The sequence below is a fragment of the Colossoma macropomum genome, unplaced genomic scaffold (assembly GCF_904425465.1).
Source record: "Colossoma macropomum unplaced genomic scaffold, Colossoma_macropomum, whole genome shotgun sequence".
In the NCBI taxonomy this organism is placed as follows: Eukaryota; Metazoa; Chordata; class Actinopteri; order Characiformes; family Serrasalmidae; genus Colossoma; species Colossoma macropomum.
The window spans coordinates 39640475-39653896 of record NW_023494803.1 but is presented as its reverse complement, the minus strand read 5'-3'; the positions used below and the strand labels follow the sequence as shown (position 1 = coordinate 39653896).

General features: G+C 38.7%; 2 protein-coding genes across 7 annotated transcripts in view; one reads left to right on the top strand and one right to left on the bottom strand.

The window, feature by feature from the left end:
* Positions 1–11559, bottom strand: part of fyna (FYN proto-oncogene, Src family tyrosine kinase a) — a 29622-nt gene extending 18063 nt beyond the window's left edge. The window contains exons 1-2 of one of the 6 annotated variants that reach the window (XM_036593030.1): positions 11293–11558; positions 1378–1474 (exon numbers count right to left, since the gene is read on the bottom strand). The gene's annotated coding sequence lies outside the window, so the exon portion shown is untranslated. Of the gene's footprint in view, positions 1–1377; positions 1475–3996; positions 4175–11292 lie in introns of those variants that run through there. The other 5 variants (XM_036593029.1, XM_036593028.1, XM_036593031.1 and 2 more) reach the window with 5 other exon arrangements.
* Positions 10142–13069, top strand: marcksb (myristoylated alanine-rich protein kinase C substrate b). The gene is made up of 2 exons (XM_036593036.1): positions 10142–10495; positions 11600–13069. The coding sequence occupies exons 1-2, from the start codon at positions 10409–10411 to the stop codon at positions 12173–12175; spliced, it is 663 nt and encodes a 220-aa protein (XP_036448929.1). The 5' UTR covers positions 10142–10408; the 3' UTR covers positions 12176–13069.
* Positions 13070–13422: the final 353 nt, after the last annotated feature.

Below are 13422 nucleotides of genomic sequence, written 5' to 3'. Positions count from 1 at the left end.
AATTAAATATATTGGAAAAAAAAATAAAACACAAATGTGGCTGAAAAAAAAGTTATGGCATGTGTTATATTTTTTGTTTTTATTTTTATTTTTTTACAATATGTTAAACTCAGGATATAAATAAAAACTGTGCATGAAAATTTGAAGAAAATGCTATATTTAAGTTTGTTCCCTGTAGAGGACGGGTTTACTTATTTTTAGTTAGAAAATCAACAAAATATGTAGAACTAGTTTGTTTTCTTTCCCTAATTCGATTTTGTGCACTTTATTTATGCACCACCACTCAAAAGCTTAGAAACACTTGTCATATTAATACTTGCTATTCATTAATAACTCATACAGTGTCCACTGAAATTTTATAAACTAAACACCGAAACTTAAACCACGGTTTTAAGTATTTTGGGAAGAACATAAGGTTACATGGTAAAAAATATATATATATGGAAGTGTTATTAACTAATACTCTGTTGTAATTTTCTGTTTATTGGAATTTCTTGTCACAAAAATACTATTCTAATATGAGACATTCTGATCAGCAGTTTGTTTATCAGTTCACTCTCAATGCTTTACAGATTTCTCAGGTGCAATGAAATCACTTACAGCTCTGTTTACCATCAAAAATATCTTTTTTTTCATTATTTTTACAGGTTCCTACAAACTGCTTGAAACTTCTAAAAAATCTGTGTCTTTGTAGAATTATTTTATACACCTATCTTCAAAGAAAATCAGTGATTCCAAACTTTTGAGCAGTAGTGCAGTTTCCATCCTGAGAGTTAACTGCAGTATAATTAATTTGCTGTTGAAATAACAGTTTTAAAAAAGCCAAGTTTCCTGTCTGTGAATGTGCTCTCAGTCTTAATGCCAAAACAAGCTCGGTCAGGTCTATAAAACAATCATTTAGTACAGAGTAGCAGCACCCAGTGAGTTCGGGCTCATTAACTTTATTACTGCTGATTTAAATATAACCAAACAATGTGATAATGTGATATATTCTGAAAACATCAGCATGCTGAACTTCATCAAGATCACCCAGCACTAAAACCACTGCGTTCTTGTAGGGATGCACAAAAATATTCAAACTGTATCAGCAGATAATCGTTTACATGTAAAAGGCACTGGACAGAGGTTTATATCTGACTGTTAACTGATGCCGTATTTATTGTACTCTGGGTTTGTAGTAAACTGATTTAAATGGGTCGTAATATCATTCCATTACATTCTCTATTAACCGCCTCCCTGCAGATCCAAGTTATGAACCTCTAATCTTTCAGCTGAACATAAAAGCACATTCGCTTCAGTTCTACGGCGATGAGGGCGAAAGACGGGAGACGTAACGCATGGAGAAAGAAAATGCAAACAGATGTCTATTAAACATACCACAGGGAGCACTGGGGTACCACACTGGAGTATTTGCATTCCATTCAATTAAAGATGGAGTAAAAACATCTATGATTGGCTCCGTTCAAAACCAGGCCTGGGTGGGAGGGAAAAAAAGAGAGCAGTCAACTTTATTCCTATGAAATACACAGTTTTCTTTACCATATTCTATAAGGCAATCCAAATTATTCTGATTATAGGCTACTTATATATCATATAATCATTCATTTGCTGTTGTACTAGACTTTTTTGTGGGTTTTATGTGTTCCTGATAGGAATATCTTAGAAATGCCTTAGATGGGCAGGTCTAAATTGCAGCTTTAATCCTGGGATTCCTCGAGCTATAAAGCTTTTGCTTAGTAATCTACGGTCAGTGCCATATGTTCTCAGTCTGCTGTTTGTGTCCAAACATACAAAATTACGGCACACTTAATTTGCATTTACTCCAAGAGAAACAAACATCCCTCTTTCATACTTTATCAACTTATAAAGAGACATACATTTAAATCAGCTTAGAGAGGATTTCCGATTTTTCAAAATTTCTGCAAAATTCAATCGTTGAGATGTAAACAGAGTCATTCAGAGTGGTTTGGTGTGAAATGGTTGATTGTAGAGACTTAGATTGCTTTACAGTGGTGGTGACAGGAACCAGGGGTCGCCATGATTACAACACAAATATAGACATTTTATTTACTATCCAGAACCACCAGTGAACCTACACGAGTTTTTATATGTAATGTTGATGGTGAAATAGCAGTAAGGCAGAAAAAAACAAAAAAAAACAAAAAACAAAACACACATTTTCTTTGGGAACTAGTTGCCTTACAGTGCCCTACATGTCCTACCATACATTTAAGGCCTAAAACCTTTTGAAAACTATCGTAAAACATCAAGGAAGATATATATAATAGTTACACATAATCGTTTTCTGTGAGGGAGATTTTAGAGGTGGATGTCTGGTTCCTATCACCACCACTGTGAACAGTTCAGACTCAGTAAGTTTCTCTAGAACAGAGCGTTTCACACCAAACCACCCTGAACGACTCTGTTTACATCTTAATCATTACATTATGAAGAAATGTTGAAAAATTGGTGGAAGTCCCCTTTAAAACAGATTAAGATCTGGTTAAGGCTCAGCAAGCAGCCGAAACCTGCACACACACATGGCTGCTATAGGCCAGAGTTTTTCTACACCATCATGGGTAATTTCTTATCTCTGAAAGCATATCAGAGATAAGAAAAGACCCACTCAGCCTGAAAACAGCTTTTCAAATTAAATTCTCATATTTTGCTAGATCTGTGATGCTCAGTAAGGCCTTAAAAAGCACCTCCACCGATTTTTTTTTTAATTTACATAATTAAGCGGTTGAGATGTAAACAGAGTCATTCAGAGTGGTTTGGTGTGAAACGCTCTGTTATGGAGAAACTTAGAGTCAGAATTGTTCACAGTGGTGGTGATAGGAACCAGACGTCCACCTCTAAAAGCTCCCTCACAGAAAGTTACTACATGAAATGGTTATAAATACACTGCCCGCTGTCCGAGACACTGTTTTACAATAGTTTTGTGATAGGGTTTTGCCCTAAAATGCACTTGAATCCATTTATTTTAATCCAGCCATGGCGGAGGGACACATGCAGGGCATTATAAGGCAAAACAGTCCCCAATTATTATTATTTTACCATCATCAACTTTCCATATAAGCCTCAGGACACGTGTAGGTTCACTGGTGCTTTTGGATGGTAAATAAAATGGCTATATTTGTAATCATGGCGACCCCTGGTTCCTATCACCACCACTGTAAATAGTCCTGAGTCTATACAATGTGCCATTTAACACCAAACCACTTCTGAATGACTCTGCTTACATCCCAAGGACTGAATTATTCAGATATTTTGAAAAACTGGTGGAGTTGCCCTTTAACATCCCAACATCTCCGTAAGCTACAGGCCCAACAGGGCATTACATCCATTTTCTAACCATCAGTGACAATCGCAGACATCACCCACAGGCTCGTGTTGTCGTTATTTATCTGCTCTATTTCTCTCCACAGCCTCAGACTCTTCCTATGCAGACTGCAGACACAAAGTACCTGTCAACACACACAACACTGCATCCAAACGCCAAACAATGCATCACGTAACCTACAAAAGCTTTCACTGGTGGAAATGACCAAACAAATCGTCCCCCTCGGATTCTAAACGTCTGCCAGGGATGTGCCCTGATTCACTGCGCTGAAATCAGATGACCGTGCCATGCAATTTCTTTTATTTTTCGCGACAGAGGCCTTATTCTTCTCAATTGTCTCCATGAGGCCATTTCTGCTGCGCATCAATCCCTGCTGCTGCTGCAAGAGCGCTGCACTGAGCATCTCAACGTCCTCTACGGATAACCAGCCCGCTTCCCTTGATGGCAAAGATTTAAACGATTTGAAGGCAACATTATGCTGTTTTCCACCCTCGACCGGCGTAATCAGACCGGCTTCTGTGTCATAAAACGTCCCCATCCACCCACTGCATTTTAATCAGCTTGGATTTCCAGCCATAGGAGACGGATCGGCTGCGCCAAGTGCATTCAAAACGCCAGACCATCGAAAAAAAAATAAAAAATAAATCGCTTACCAAAGCGAGAAGCCGTCTGAACCGGTTTACACACCTATAGAAGCATCGGCACTGGCTCATGAGCAGATGTGTGTCTTTATGTTTTATTTTTGTGCCTGTTTTCTTCGGTGATTTTGCTCTTTTTACGAAAATAACAACATTCAGCCCTGACGGTTCAGCCTGCGCCTGTCGCCCGAATGTAACGGACGATGGCGTTGCTGAGGCGGTTGCTGAGGGGCGGGACCGCCGAGCTTGTTATTGGCATACGTTTCAGCCAATCATGATTCAGAGAATACGCACGCGCACGTGTGCTCGACCATGCCCCCCCCCGCCTTTTCGGGTTCTCTCGCACTCCTCCACCTTATTTGTTTTCCCGCCCGTATTCCGACAAAGCCCGCAAGGATTGGCTAGTTGTATCCCGTGTCCTGCGCTGGGATTGGACAAGTCCGAAGTACTCAAACGCAGCAGCCAATCCTAACGTAGGAGGGCGGGACTTCACGGAATACAGGCGGGAAGAAACAACCCCTCTCTCTGTCACTGAAGGCTCCCTGCCTGCCAGATGAATGCTAATTCAGCAGTTAGCATCCATCGGCAACGATGAAGTATCATCAGAAAACTAGATTATGTCGTTGTTTTCGGCCAAATAATGTTGTTGTTGTTGTGTGAAAAGCCTTGTTCGCGACGCAACGTTTGTCCTGAAAAACGAACCACAATGTATACAGTGCTACGCAGGATGTTAGCCCACCTAAAGATGATGACAATGGCCTCCATGTTGAGTTTACACTGCTGACTAGTTAGCTGGGCTGTCACAATTTACAAAACAAATTTGGATGGAATTTACGAACTAAATATTGGGTTATTATTTGTGAAACAATACTGTTACCAGATTTCATTTTATATTTCACACAACTTATTCCGCAGAACTTAGACTGAGATTTTTGATAAATATTTGATAACAATGAACACAAACAGAACAAAATAAAAGTCCACTGTATGATATACAAAGGTCTGTATTACATCTCATGGCAAGGGAGGTGAATTAAAGTGAATGAACTCGTCAAAGTGATCACATACGCCACGCTCTTTGAAAAGATGGTTCTTCAAGGGTTCTTTAGTAAAGGTATCGTTCTATTTAGAACAATGAGTTCGATACAGAACTATTTCATGCTTTTCTACATGGTAAAATAGTTCTTCAGATTGATTTGTTGTCTTTTTGAAAATAGTTCTATATTGCACCAAATAGTGGTCCCTCTATTGTTACAATCTTTACACGAACACTTTTTGGTGCTACACAGAACCATTTTCAAAACGGTTCTATATAGGACTTGTGGTTCTAAATAGAAGCATTCCCTTTACCACAGAACCCTTGAAGAACCATCTTTTTAATGAATGTAGTGTTCAGAAGATTGGCATTGCTGTTCAAACGTTTGGAATCAATGTTTTCAACAATATAACAGCAACTTGGTTGCTGTTATAATTATTCTAATATGCTAGTTCTATAAGTTCAAAGATTTCAAATAAACCGTAGCTTGGAAGTTGTAAATAAAAATGAAGACTAAAATAAAAAAGTCTTATAACATTGGGAATGAAGATATTAAATTAAATTAATATCTAAAGTTCAGCATATTTCAAAAGAGGGGATCAAATCTCAAGGCAGATAACTTGATAAAAAATGAATGTAGATAATTACAGGCCTATATTTTTCTCATTTTACCACTTGTTAATATAGTGTTTGAAATACTGAATAAAATATTTACCTTTTGGTGAAGATCCTGTAATGTTTAAATCCACATTATAGGCAATATGACAAAATATTATAGATATATTTTCAATGTTTTGCAAACCAGACTAAATTCAATTAAAGAGGTCTGATTATGCTCACTTCATAATGAAACATAGTCAGTGTTCTTTAAGTACTGACAACATCCACAATATGCTCACAAAAGCATATTGTTAGATAGTTTATCACAACATCGATACAATATTTTCATATTGCCCACCCCTTCCACACTGCCTGCTGATATTATTGTATATAAAATAATGAAAACTATAATTATGGCAAGTGATTCCAAACTTTTAAACAGTAGAAAATATTTTCTGTAAAATACATAAAACGTGGAGAGATTTTTTTCTGTTGATAAAAGGTGGAGCTTAATTCAACTTTTATTAGACAGTCAAGCTCAGTGCACACTTTTAATAAACATCTGAAAACGTATGTGTTTAATTTAGTGTTTAATTAAATTTCTACCTCTCTTTTTTTGGTATTTATCTTTTTTAATTTGATTCATTATTGGTTCAAATTATTTTATTAATACTCTTTCCTTTTTTTCTTTCTTGCTGTTACTGAACAGATGAAAATCACACTCAACTCATTTCTGCTAAGTTTTATCACCTGTCTGTAAAGCACTTTGATCTGCCATCGAAATGAAAAGCGTTCTATAAATAAAGTTATTATTATAAATATTATTATTATTATTTATTTATTTATTTATTTTGGTGGTATAGTATTGTGTGAGTGCAGTATTAGAAACACTGCACGCATGTCAATGGATTTATGGTATGGCCTAGTTATTTTTTCTGTGTTTATTATTGGATTGATGCAATTCCAATCTTTCTCTCTCTCTCTCTCTCTCTCTCTCTCCCTCTCTCTCCCTCTCTCTCTCTCTAAGTAAAGCCTGTGTTGGTGTTGCTGGTGCAGGCAGTTGCCATGGTGATCAGGGATCGTGCAATAATGTGGAAGTGCGTACACAGTGTGTATCAGACTGCATATGTGGACTCTGAGCAGGTCCGTCTAGAGCCGACAATAAACCATTACTGAATCCAGGTCACTGGGGTTCCTCGGAAAGGCATCGTCATGCATGCAGTGTTTGGGTTTGTGTTTTGTGAACCGTAACGATTTTAATCACCGGCAATAACTGTGCTCATCCATCATTTTGTCAATCATAGCGTTAATCACTGTAATTTTCAGCTACGTTTAATTAATAAAGCCTACTCTTCAAGGAATGGTTCACCAAAATATCAGATTTACACAATTTCCCCTCTTACACCAAACAAAGTTGATCAGCCGAGACATGTTTGGTGTCTGAAGTTTGCCTCTTTAGCTTTGCACTGAAGTCTGTGGGCGTCACAGACTTTTATTATATAACTCCAGTGAAAGAAATTCTACAAAATTTCTTTTTTGTGAACCATCCCTTTAATTTGTGAATATGGTTGAAACCAGGCACGCTGAACTGTCCAGTAGCAGCAAAAAGCAGACAGACTTGTGGTGCAATTTTCAAGCCTACACTGTTAAAAAAGATGGTTCTTCAAGGGTTCTTTAGGAAAGTGAATGGTTCTATGTACAACCATGAGTTTTATATAGAACCATATGCCTGCTTGATTTGCTCCTTGCATGGTGAAATGGTTCTTGAGATTGATGGACAATGTGTTGTATATGGTTCTACATAGCACCAAAAAGGGTTCTTTACTTGTTACAATGTCAAGCTTCTAACAATAGCAGAACCCTTTTTGATGCTACATAGAACTACATACAACACATCCATGAATCTGAAGAACCTTTCACTATGCAAACAGTCATATAAGTATGATATGGTTCTATACAGAAGTCGTGGCTCTAAATAAAACCATTCCCTTTACTGAAGAACCCTTGGAGAGCCATCCTTTTTGAGAGTGTAGTCAAATTGAATTACTACTACTAAACAGCTGAATGACCAGGATGACTCAGAATAACCTTTACAGACCTTTCATTTAGCGTTACATGATGCAATTCAGCATCGGATTTGATGTAGCATCAAATGATGAAAGCAGATATATAAAAAAGTGTATTTATCTTCTGTACATGTTAAAAGTCTTAAGTCACTGGTACTTGGTACCAACAACTACAGTATAAGTGGGATTATACCGTTATAAGTCCAGTGACTTTGATTTACTACCAAAGCCTCCTTTAGTTATGTCTATAGATAAATTTCCATCATGTGTAAACTAGATGCGCATGATTTGAATCAGCTAAGATCAGAATCAGCAATTTTTTAATCCAAATATGTGATCGGCAATCAGACAATTTATCAATTTTTTGAGATAAATGATGTGAGGCAGGTAAGTGCACTCAAGTTGTATTTGAGGGCTATTATTTTATTATTAGGTCCATTTTTTTCCCCACAAGGTAAATAATGGTATTTATATAGAAACTTTAGATAATAGGGATGTTTTGGAAATGGTTGGAATGTGCCAGTGTGTTTAGTTTGTTATTTAAGCCAACACAGCATGAGATTTAGGTTAAATAAAAAGGCTATAATTGGCCCAAAAAAATGCATAGGCCAATTTGCCTATAAAGAAAGAATTGGACATAATTATTAATGATAAGCGCATCCTTAGTGTAAATGAAAAGTTTTTCCCAGTAGCCTGGATGTGATATTACCAGACAACATATACATTTTTTTTCCTCTCTGAACAAAAAGGCATCAGATCGGATATTAAGACTAAGATTCACAATCACAGAAAGAATAAAATTTAAAAAGTAAAACAAACAAACAAAAAAACGGATCTCAGATTAGATATCAGGACTAAGATTTACAGTAACTAAAAGTGTAAAAGTAAAAAAAAACAAAACAAAAAAAAACAAAAAAACCATGGATCTCAGATTTTTTACTCTAAATATGCGAATATCAGAAATCAGATAATTTTTCAGTTTTATGAGATAAATGACGTGAGGCAGGTAAATGCACTCACGCTGTATCTGAAGGCTGCTGCGACACATCAAAATGTTAGTCACCTCTTACTTTGGATGTAGCTCATGTTATTTAAAGGGCCCATATCCCACATTTTTCTAGTACTATTTTCCCCCCAAGGCCCCCTTATAAGTGTTGTGTAGGTTTATGTATCGAAGTCCTGCTACCCTGTTTTGTGCCTCATACAAAAAGGCAGTATGAAACACTCCTTATAACTTCAGCATGAGTGGGCGGGGCTGAACTGCTACAGACTGAATGGGTCGATATACGCAAATGTGGTGGTTTTTGTAATGTCACAAAAACAGTGAATTCAAAACACGCTGTTTTTTTTCCAGCCTAGCTTCCATGTCTGGAGTGGCGAGTGAATAGTATGTTTTGAAACTTTAACAATGTTTACATATTACAATCAAACTCTTTTTAAGTGTGGAAAATTCAGCTTTCAGTGATACTGGCCCTTTAAACAGGCAACTAAATTTTGTGTAAGACTTTAAAAAGCCAGTTTGGCCCATTAAAGAGCAAATAATTCAAAAGTAAATAATGGTATTTATATAGAAACTTTAGATAATAGAAAGTATTTAAAATGTTTGAAATGTTTGTGTGTTTCATTTGTTATTTAAGCCAACACAGCATGAGATTTAGGTTAAATAAAAAGGCTAAAATTGGCCAATATATATATATATATATAATATATATATATATACTATAATATATATATATATGTATATATATCATGGGCTAATTTGCCTATAAAGAAAGAATCGGACATAATAATTAATGATCAGCGCATCCTTAGTGTAAATGAAAAGTTTTTACTGGTACATTCAGCAGCCTGGATGCACTATTACCAGACAATATATAATGAAAATTTTTTTTTTTTTCCTCTGTGAACAACAAAAAGGCCTCAGATGGGATATTAAGACTAGGATTCACAATCACAAAAAGAGTAAAATGAAAAAAAGTAAAAAGTAAAAAAAAAAAACAAAAACAAACAGGCATCTCAGATTAGTTATCAGGACTAAGATTTACAGTCACAAAAAGAACAAAAGTAAAAAATAAAACAAAAAAAATCTCAGAATAGATATCAGGACTATGACGTACAGTCACAAAAAAGAATAAAAGTAAAAAATGAAACAAAAATTCTCAGATTAGATATCAGGACTGAGATTTACAGTCACAAAAAAAAGAATAAAAGTAAAAAATAAAACAGAAAACACGGATCTCAGATTAGACTAAGTCCTGACTACGATTTAAAGTCGCAAAAAATAAACAAAAATGAAAAAGTAAATCAAAAAAACATTTATTATCAGTGAGTTTCAGAGCTTTATCACTAGTTGCTGCCTCTCTCTCTCCCCCACTCTCAGCCCCAGTCCGAGGCTCCGCCCACTGTTTGTAATTCGGACTTCTGATTGGCCGAAGCAGCTTTTCCATGCCGTGACGAAACTTCGGGCGTTGTACATGGCATCTCATTAACAAAAGAGGCAATATCATTACCTTTATCTCACATTCCGCCGTAATTATTTTTCAAAGGAAAATAATCGACTTGAAAAGGGAAGTTTAGCAGTTGCGGATTGTGTGTTTGGTCAGCGTTGTTTTGCGCGCGCAGGCTCTCCGAGCACCGAGTCCGCCGCGAAGAAGCAGCTCGCCGCCTTTGTTCATTCATTCCAGCCGCTGGGAGTCTTTGTTGGGGGAGTGAAAGAGGGAAAGCAATGGGAGCCCAAGTCGCCAAAAACGGGGCAAAAGACGAAACTGCTGCCGAAAACGCCCCCGAAGCCGGAGCGAAAGCAAACGGGCAGGTAAACTTGACGTTAACCCATGTTTAACCGCGGATGGGTGGATGGATGGATGAAAGGATGGATGGATGGGTGAATGCGAGGGAAGGGAAGAGGCTGAAGTCAGCTTCTTGTTCGAATTTGCCCGTTCCACCTTAAATGGTGCAGCAGTTCCATTCTGGCGCCTGGGGCGCACAAGGCGCCAGAATGGAACTGCTGCACCATTTAAGGTGGAACGGGAAGATTAAACTGAATGCAACTCCTGATGCTCCAGAATGTAACCGAAGCACCGTTTAAGGTGGAACGGGGAGATTCGAAGAAGAAGCTGGCGAATTAGAGCCTCGTAGGGAAGGGCTAGACCAGACTAGACCAGATGGAGACGAACAATGAAAATCGCCCATCAAACAAAGGAGCCCCAAAATCAGCACATGGTCGGGTTAGAAGCCAAATGCAGTGGCTTGGTTTGATCAAATATCGCAAAAGTAGAAAAATTATATATAAAAAAACAACCTGTTTTCTTTCTTGAGGTTTAATGTGGTGCGAATTACAAATTCTCCCTTTTGTTTCCTTTCAATTCCTCCACATGGGGTCGATCAAAAGCTGCGTGTTTGGGTCGTGGACGTTTTTTTAAAAGTGTTGAAGCAAGAAAAGCAGGCAAGCATCAAGTCTGTTAACAATGCACAGCCATTTCAGTGGAAACTACCACGCCTTTATTTCAGTTAGAGCAGATGTTAGTCGCAAATAAAGGGGGGGGTATTTTCTATTTTCGAGGAATAAAAGCGAGCTAGATTCATGCCACAGACTAATGGTCTCAAACTTACCAAGTCCTTCACTATAAAGTAGATTTGGGGCACTCACTTGCTGTGGTTTGACCGTCCATCTTGCATTGCCAAGCCAGACAGCAACAGCTTCAGCCAGACAAAGTGGCTTCACCCACGTGGCGAGCAAATGCACTGGGGCACAGCACAAACCCACTGCAATCAGTGCACCACTGTGCTGAGATGTTTCACCCTGTGGTTCTCAGTAAAGCTTGCATTCACTGCATTTCTCAGTGCTTTTCTTGGGTTCCTGAGCCAAGGAACCCAGTTTCCCCGTATAGACCTGTTATGATCTTTTCTCTCTTTTCAGGAAAATGGCCATGCTAAAACCAACGGCAATGCCTCGCCTACAGCAGATGCAGCCGGCGAGGAGGTCCAGGCCAATGGCAAGCACTCGGCAGACGAGGAGGCCAAGGCCGAAGATGGGGCGGCCGAAGGCGAAGCTGCGAGCGCCCCTGTAGCCAACGGAGAAGAATCAGCCAAGTCGGAGGAGAACGGCTCCGCATCAGGTAGCGAACCCGCCAAACAGAAGAAGCGCTTCTCCTTCAAGAAGCCCTTCAAGCTCAGCGGCTTCTCCTTCAAGAAGAACGCCAAGAAGGAGGCCGAGGGTGGCGAAGGTGAGGCCGCAGCGCCAGCCGAAGAAGGCAAAGAGAAGGCCGAGGCAGAAGAGGCAAAGCCCGAAGCTGCTGCTGCTTCTGCCGAAGAAGGAGAGAAGGAGGCCGCGGAGGCCCCGGAGCCGAAAGCCGAAGAGCCGAGCGCAGGTGAGGAGAAGAAAGCGTCCGAGGAGGTAGCGGAGGAGAAGCCTGCTGAGGCCGCGGCTGAAGAACCCACGCCTGCTGAGAGCTCGGATGCCCAGCCTGCTGCTGCGGATGCTGCTGCAGAGTAAACGAGGTCCGTTGATGGGGAGGCGACAAGCCTCTTTTTAATGAAGTAATAAGGAGCACAACCACGGAGGATTTGTACAAAACCAATGACCTTTCAAAGCTGTCTTATTACCTGTAGTCATTTCATCCACTCCTACTCCATCCAGTATGCTGCCGTGGTGCTCCCGAAGGAAGGGTTGGATGCTTTGATTGGAGAACGAAGAGCACCATACTTCAGTTCCTCCATAAGTGTTTGTTACAGTATTGCGTATGGATGTGTGCATAAGTGTGATGCAGTATTTTTTTTGTTTTATGTTTTTTCATACATGTTAAACCATTTTAGTGTCATATGAAAAATTGAAATGTTAGATGAAGAAAATGATGCCATACCATTAGGTTCTGCCAGTGTTTTGCTAGGAAAAGGGAGCTACTGTGAAGGAAATATGGCATTGTGGGTTGATTCACAGATCAGATTATTGTTCGTCTTATGTCTGTCATCACGTGAGTCACTGAAAGGGGTGCTCTGAATTTAACCAGCTGCACCAAATCCAGCAGCACTGTGTGGTTGTGTAGGCTTTGTCATGTTGTCTTTTATTATTTTTTTTTAACTTTTTCAGTGCTATAGATGAAGTTCGACTCCCCCCCCCCTCCTCTTCCTCCTCCAAACCTTCTTCCTTTCTAACAGAATGGTGAAATGTAGATTGAAAAATTTTTGACCTGTGATGACTAATACTGTCTTTTCTTTCTTACCGTGCTGTGCAAGTATGTGAAATTGCCAGTGCAATCAAATAGAATATGGTTTTCTGTAAATACAAGGTCTGTCACTACTTGATTTTTAAATGGAATGTAACTTTGCATACAGAATTATGGATTCAACTCAATTTCAAGGGGCACAGAAAGCAAAAATAAAGGATTTAGTCTCATTTGTGTGATGCTTTCAGGGCCACTTTCCTGGACATGATTTAAGTCTAGTCCTGGACTAAATTACAATGCCAGTGGTGACTGGCCATTGAAAATACTTTGTAGTTTTATTTTAGGCTTAATCTCTCTTAAAGGATCATGTCCTTATAGATATCTCGCTGCTGTTGGAACAAAACCTCCTATCTCTGTTTTTGTTGCTTTTTTTCTGTTTTGAATAGTTTGAAAATGCCAGTTGGCCTTTTAAATTGTGCGTAATTTTTATGGTGAATGGACCAAAATTATTTGAAAAGAAGTCAGGTTCCTTTGACTTACATTAAAAGTAAAGTTTTCCTCCTGTAAAGTTGTCATT

Excerpts from the sequence above, each read along its gene's own strand:
- marcksb (XM_036593036.1), top strand. The coding sequence starts at position 10,409 with ATGGGAGCCCAAGTCGCCAAAAACGGGGCAAAAGACGAAACTGCTGCC. Across the intron at positions 10,496-11,599 it reads GAGCGAAAGCAAACGGGCAG|GAAAATGGCCATGCTAAAAC; the intron begins GTAAACTTGACG and ends CTCTCTTTTCAG.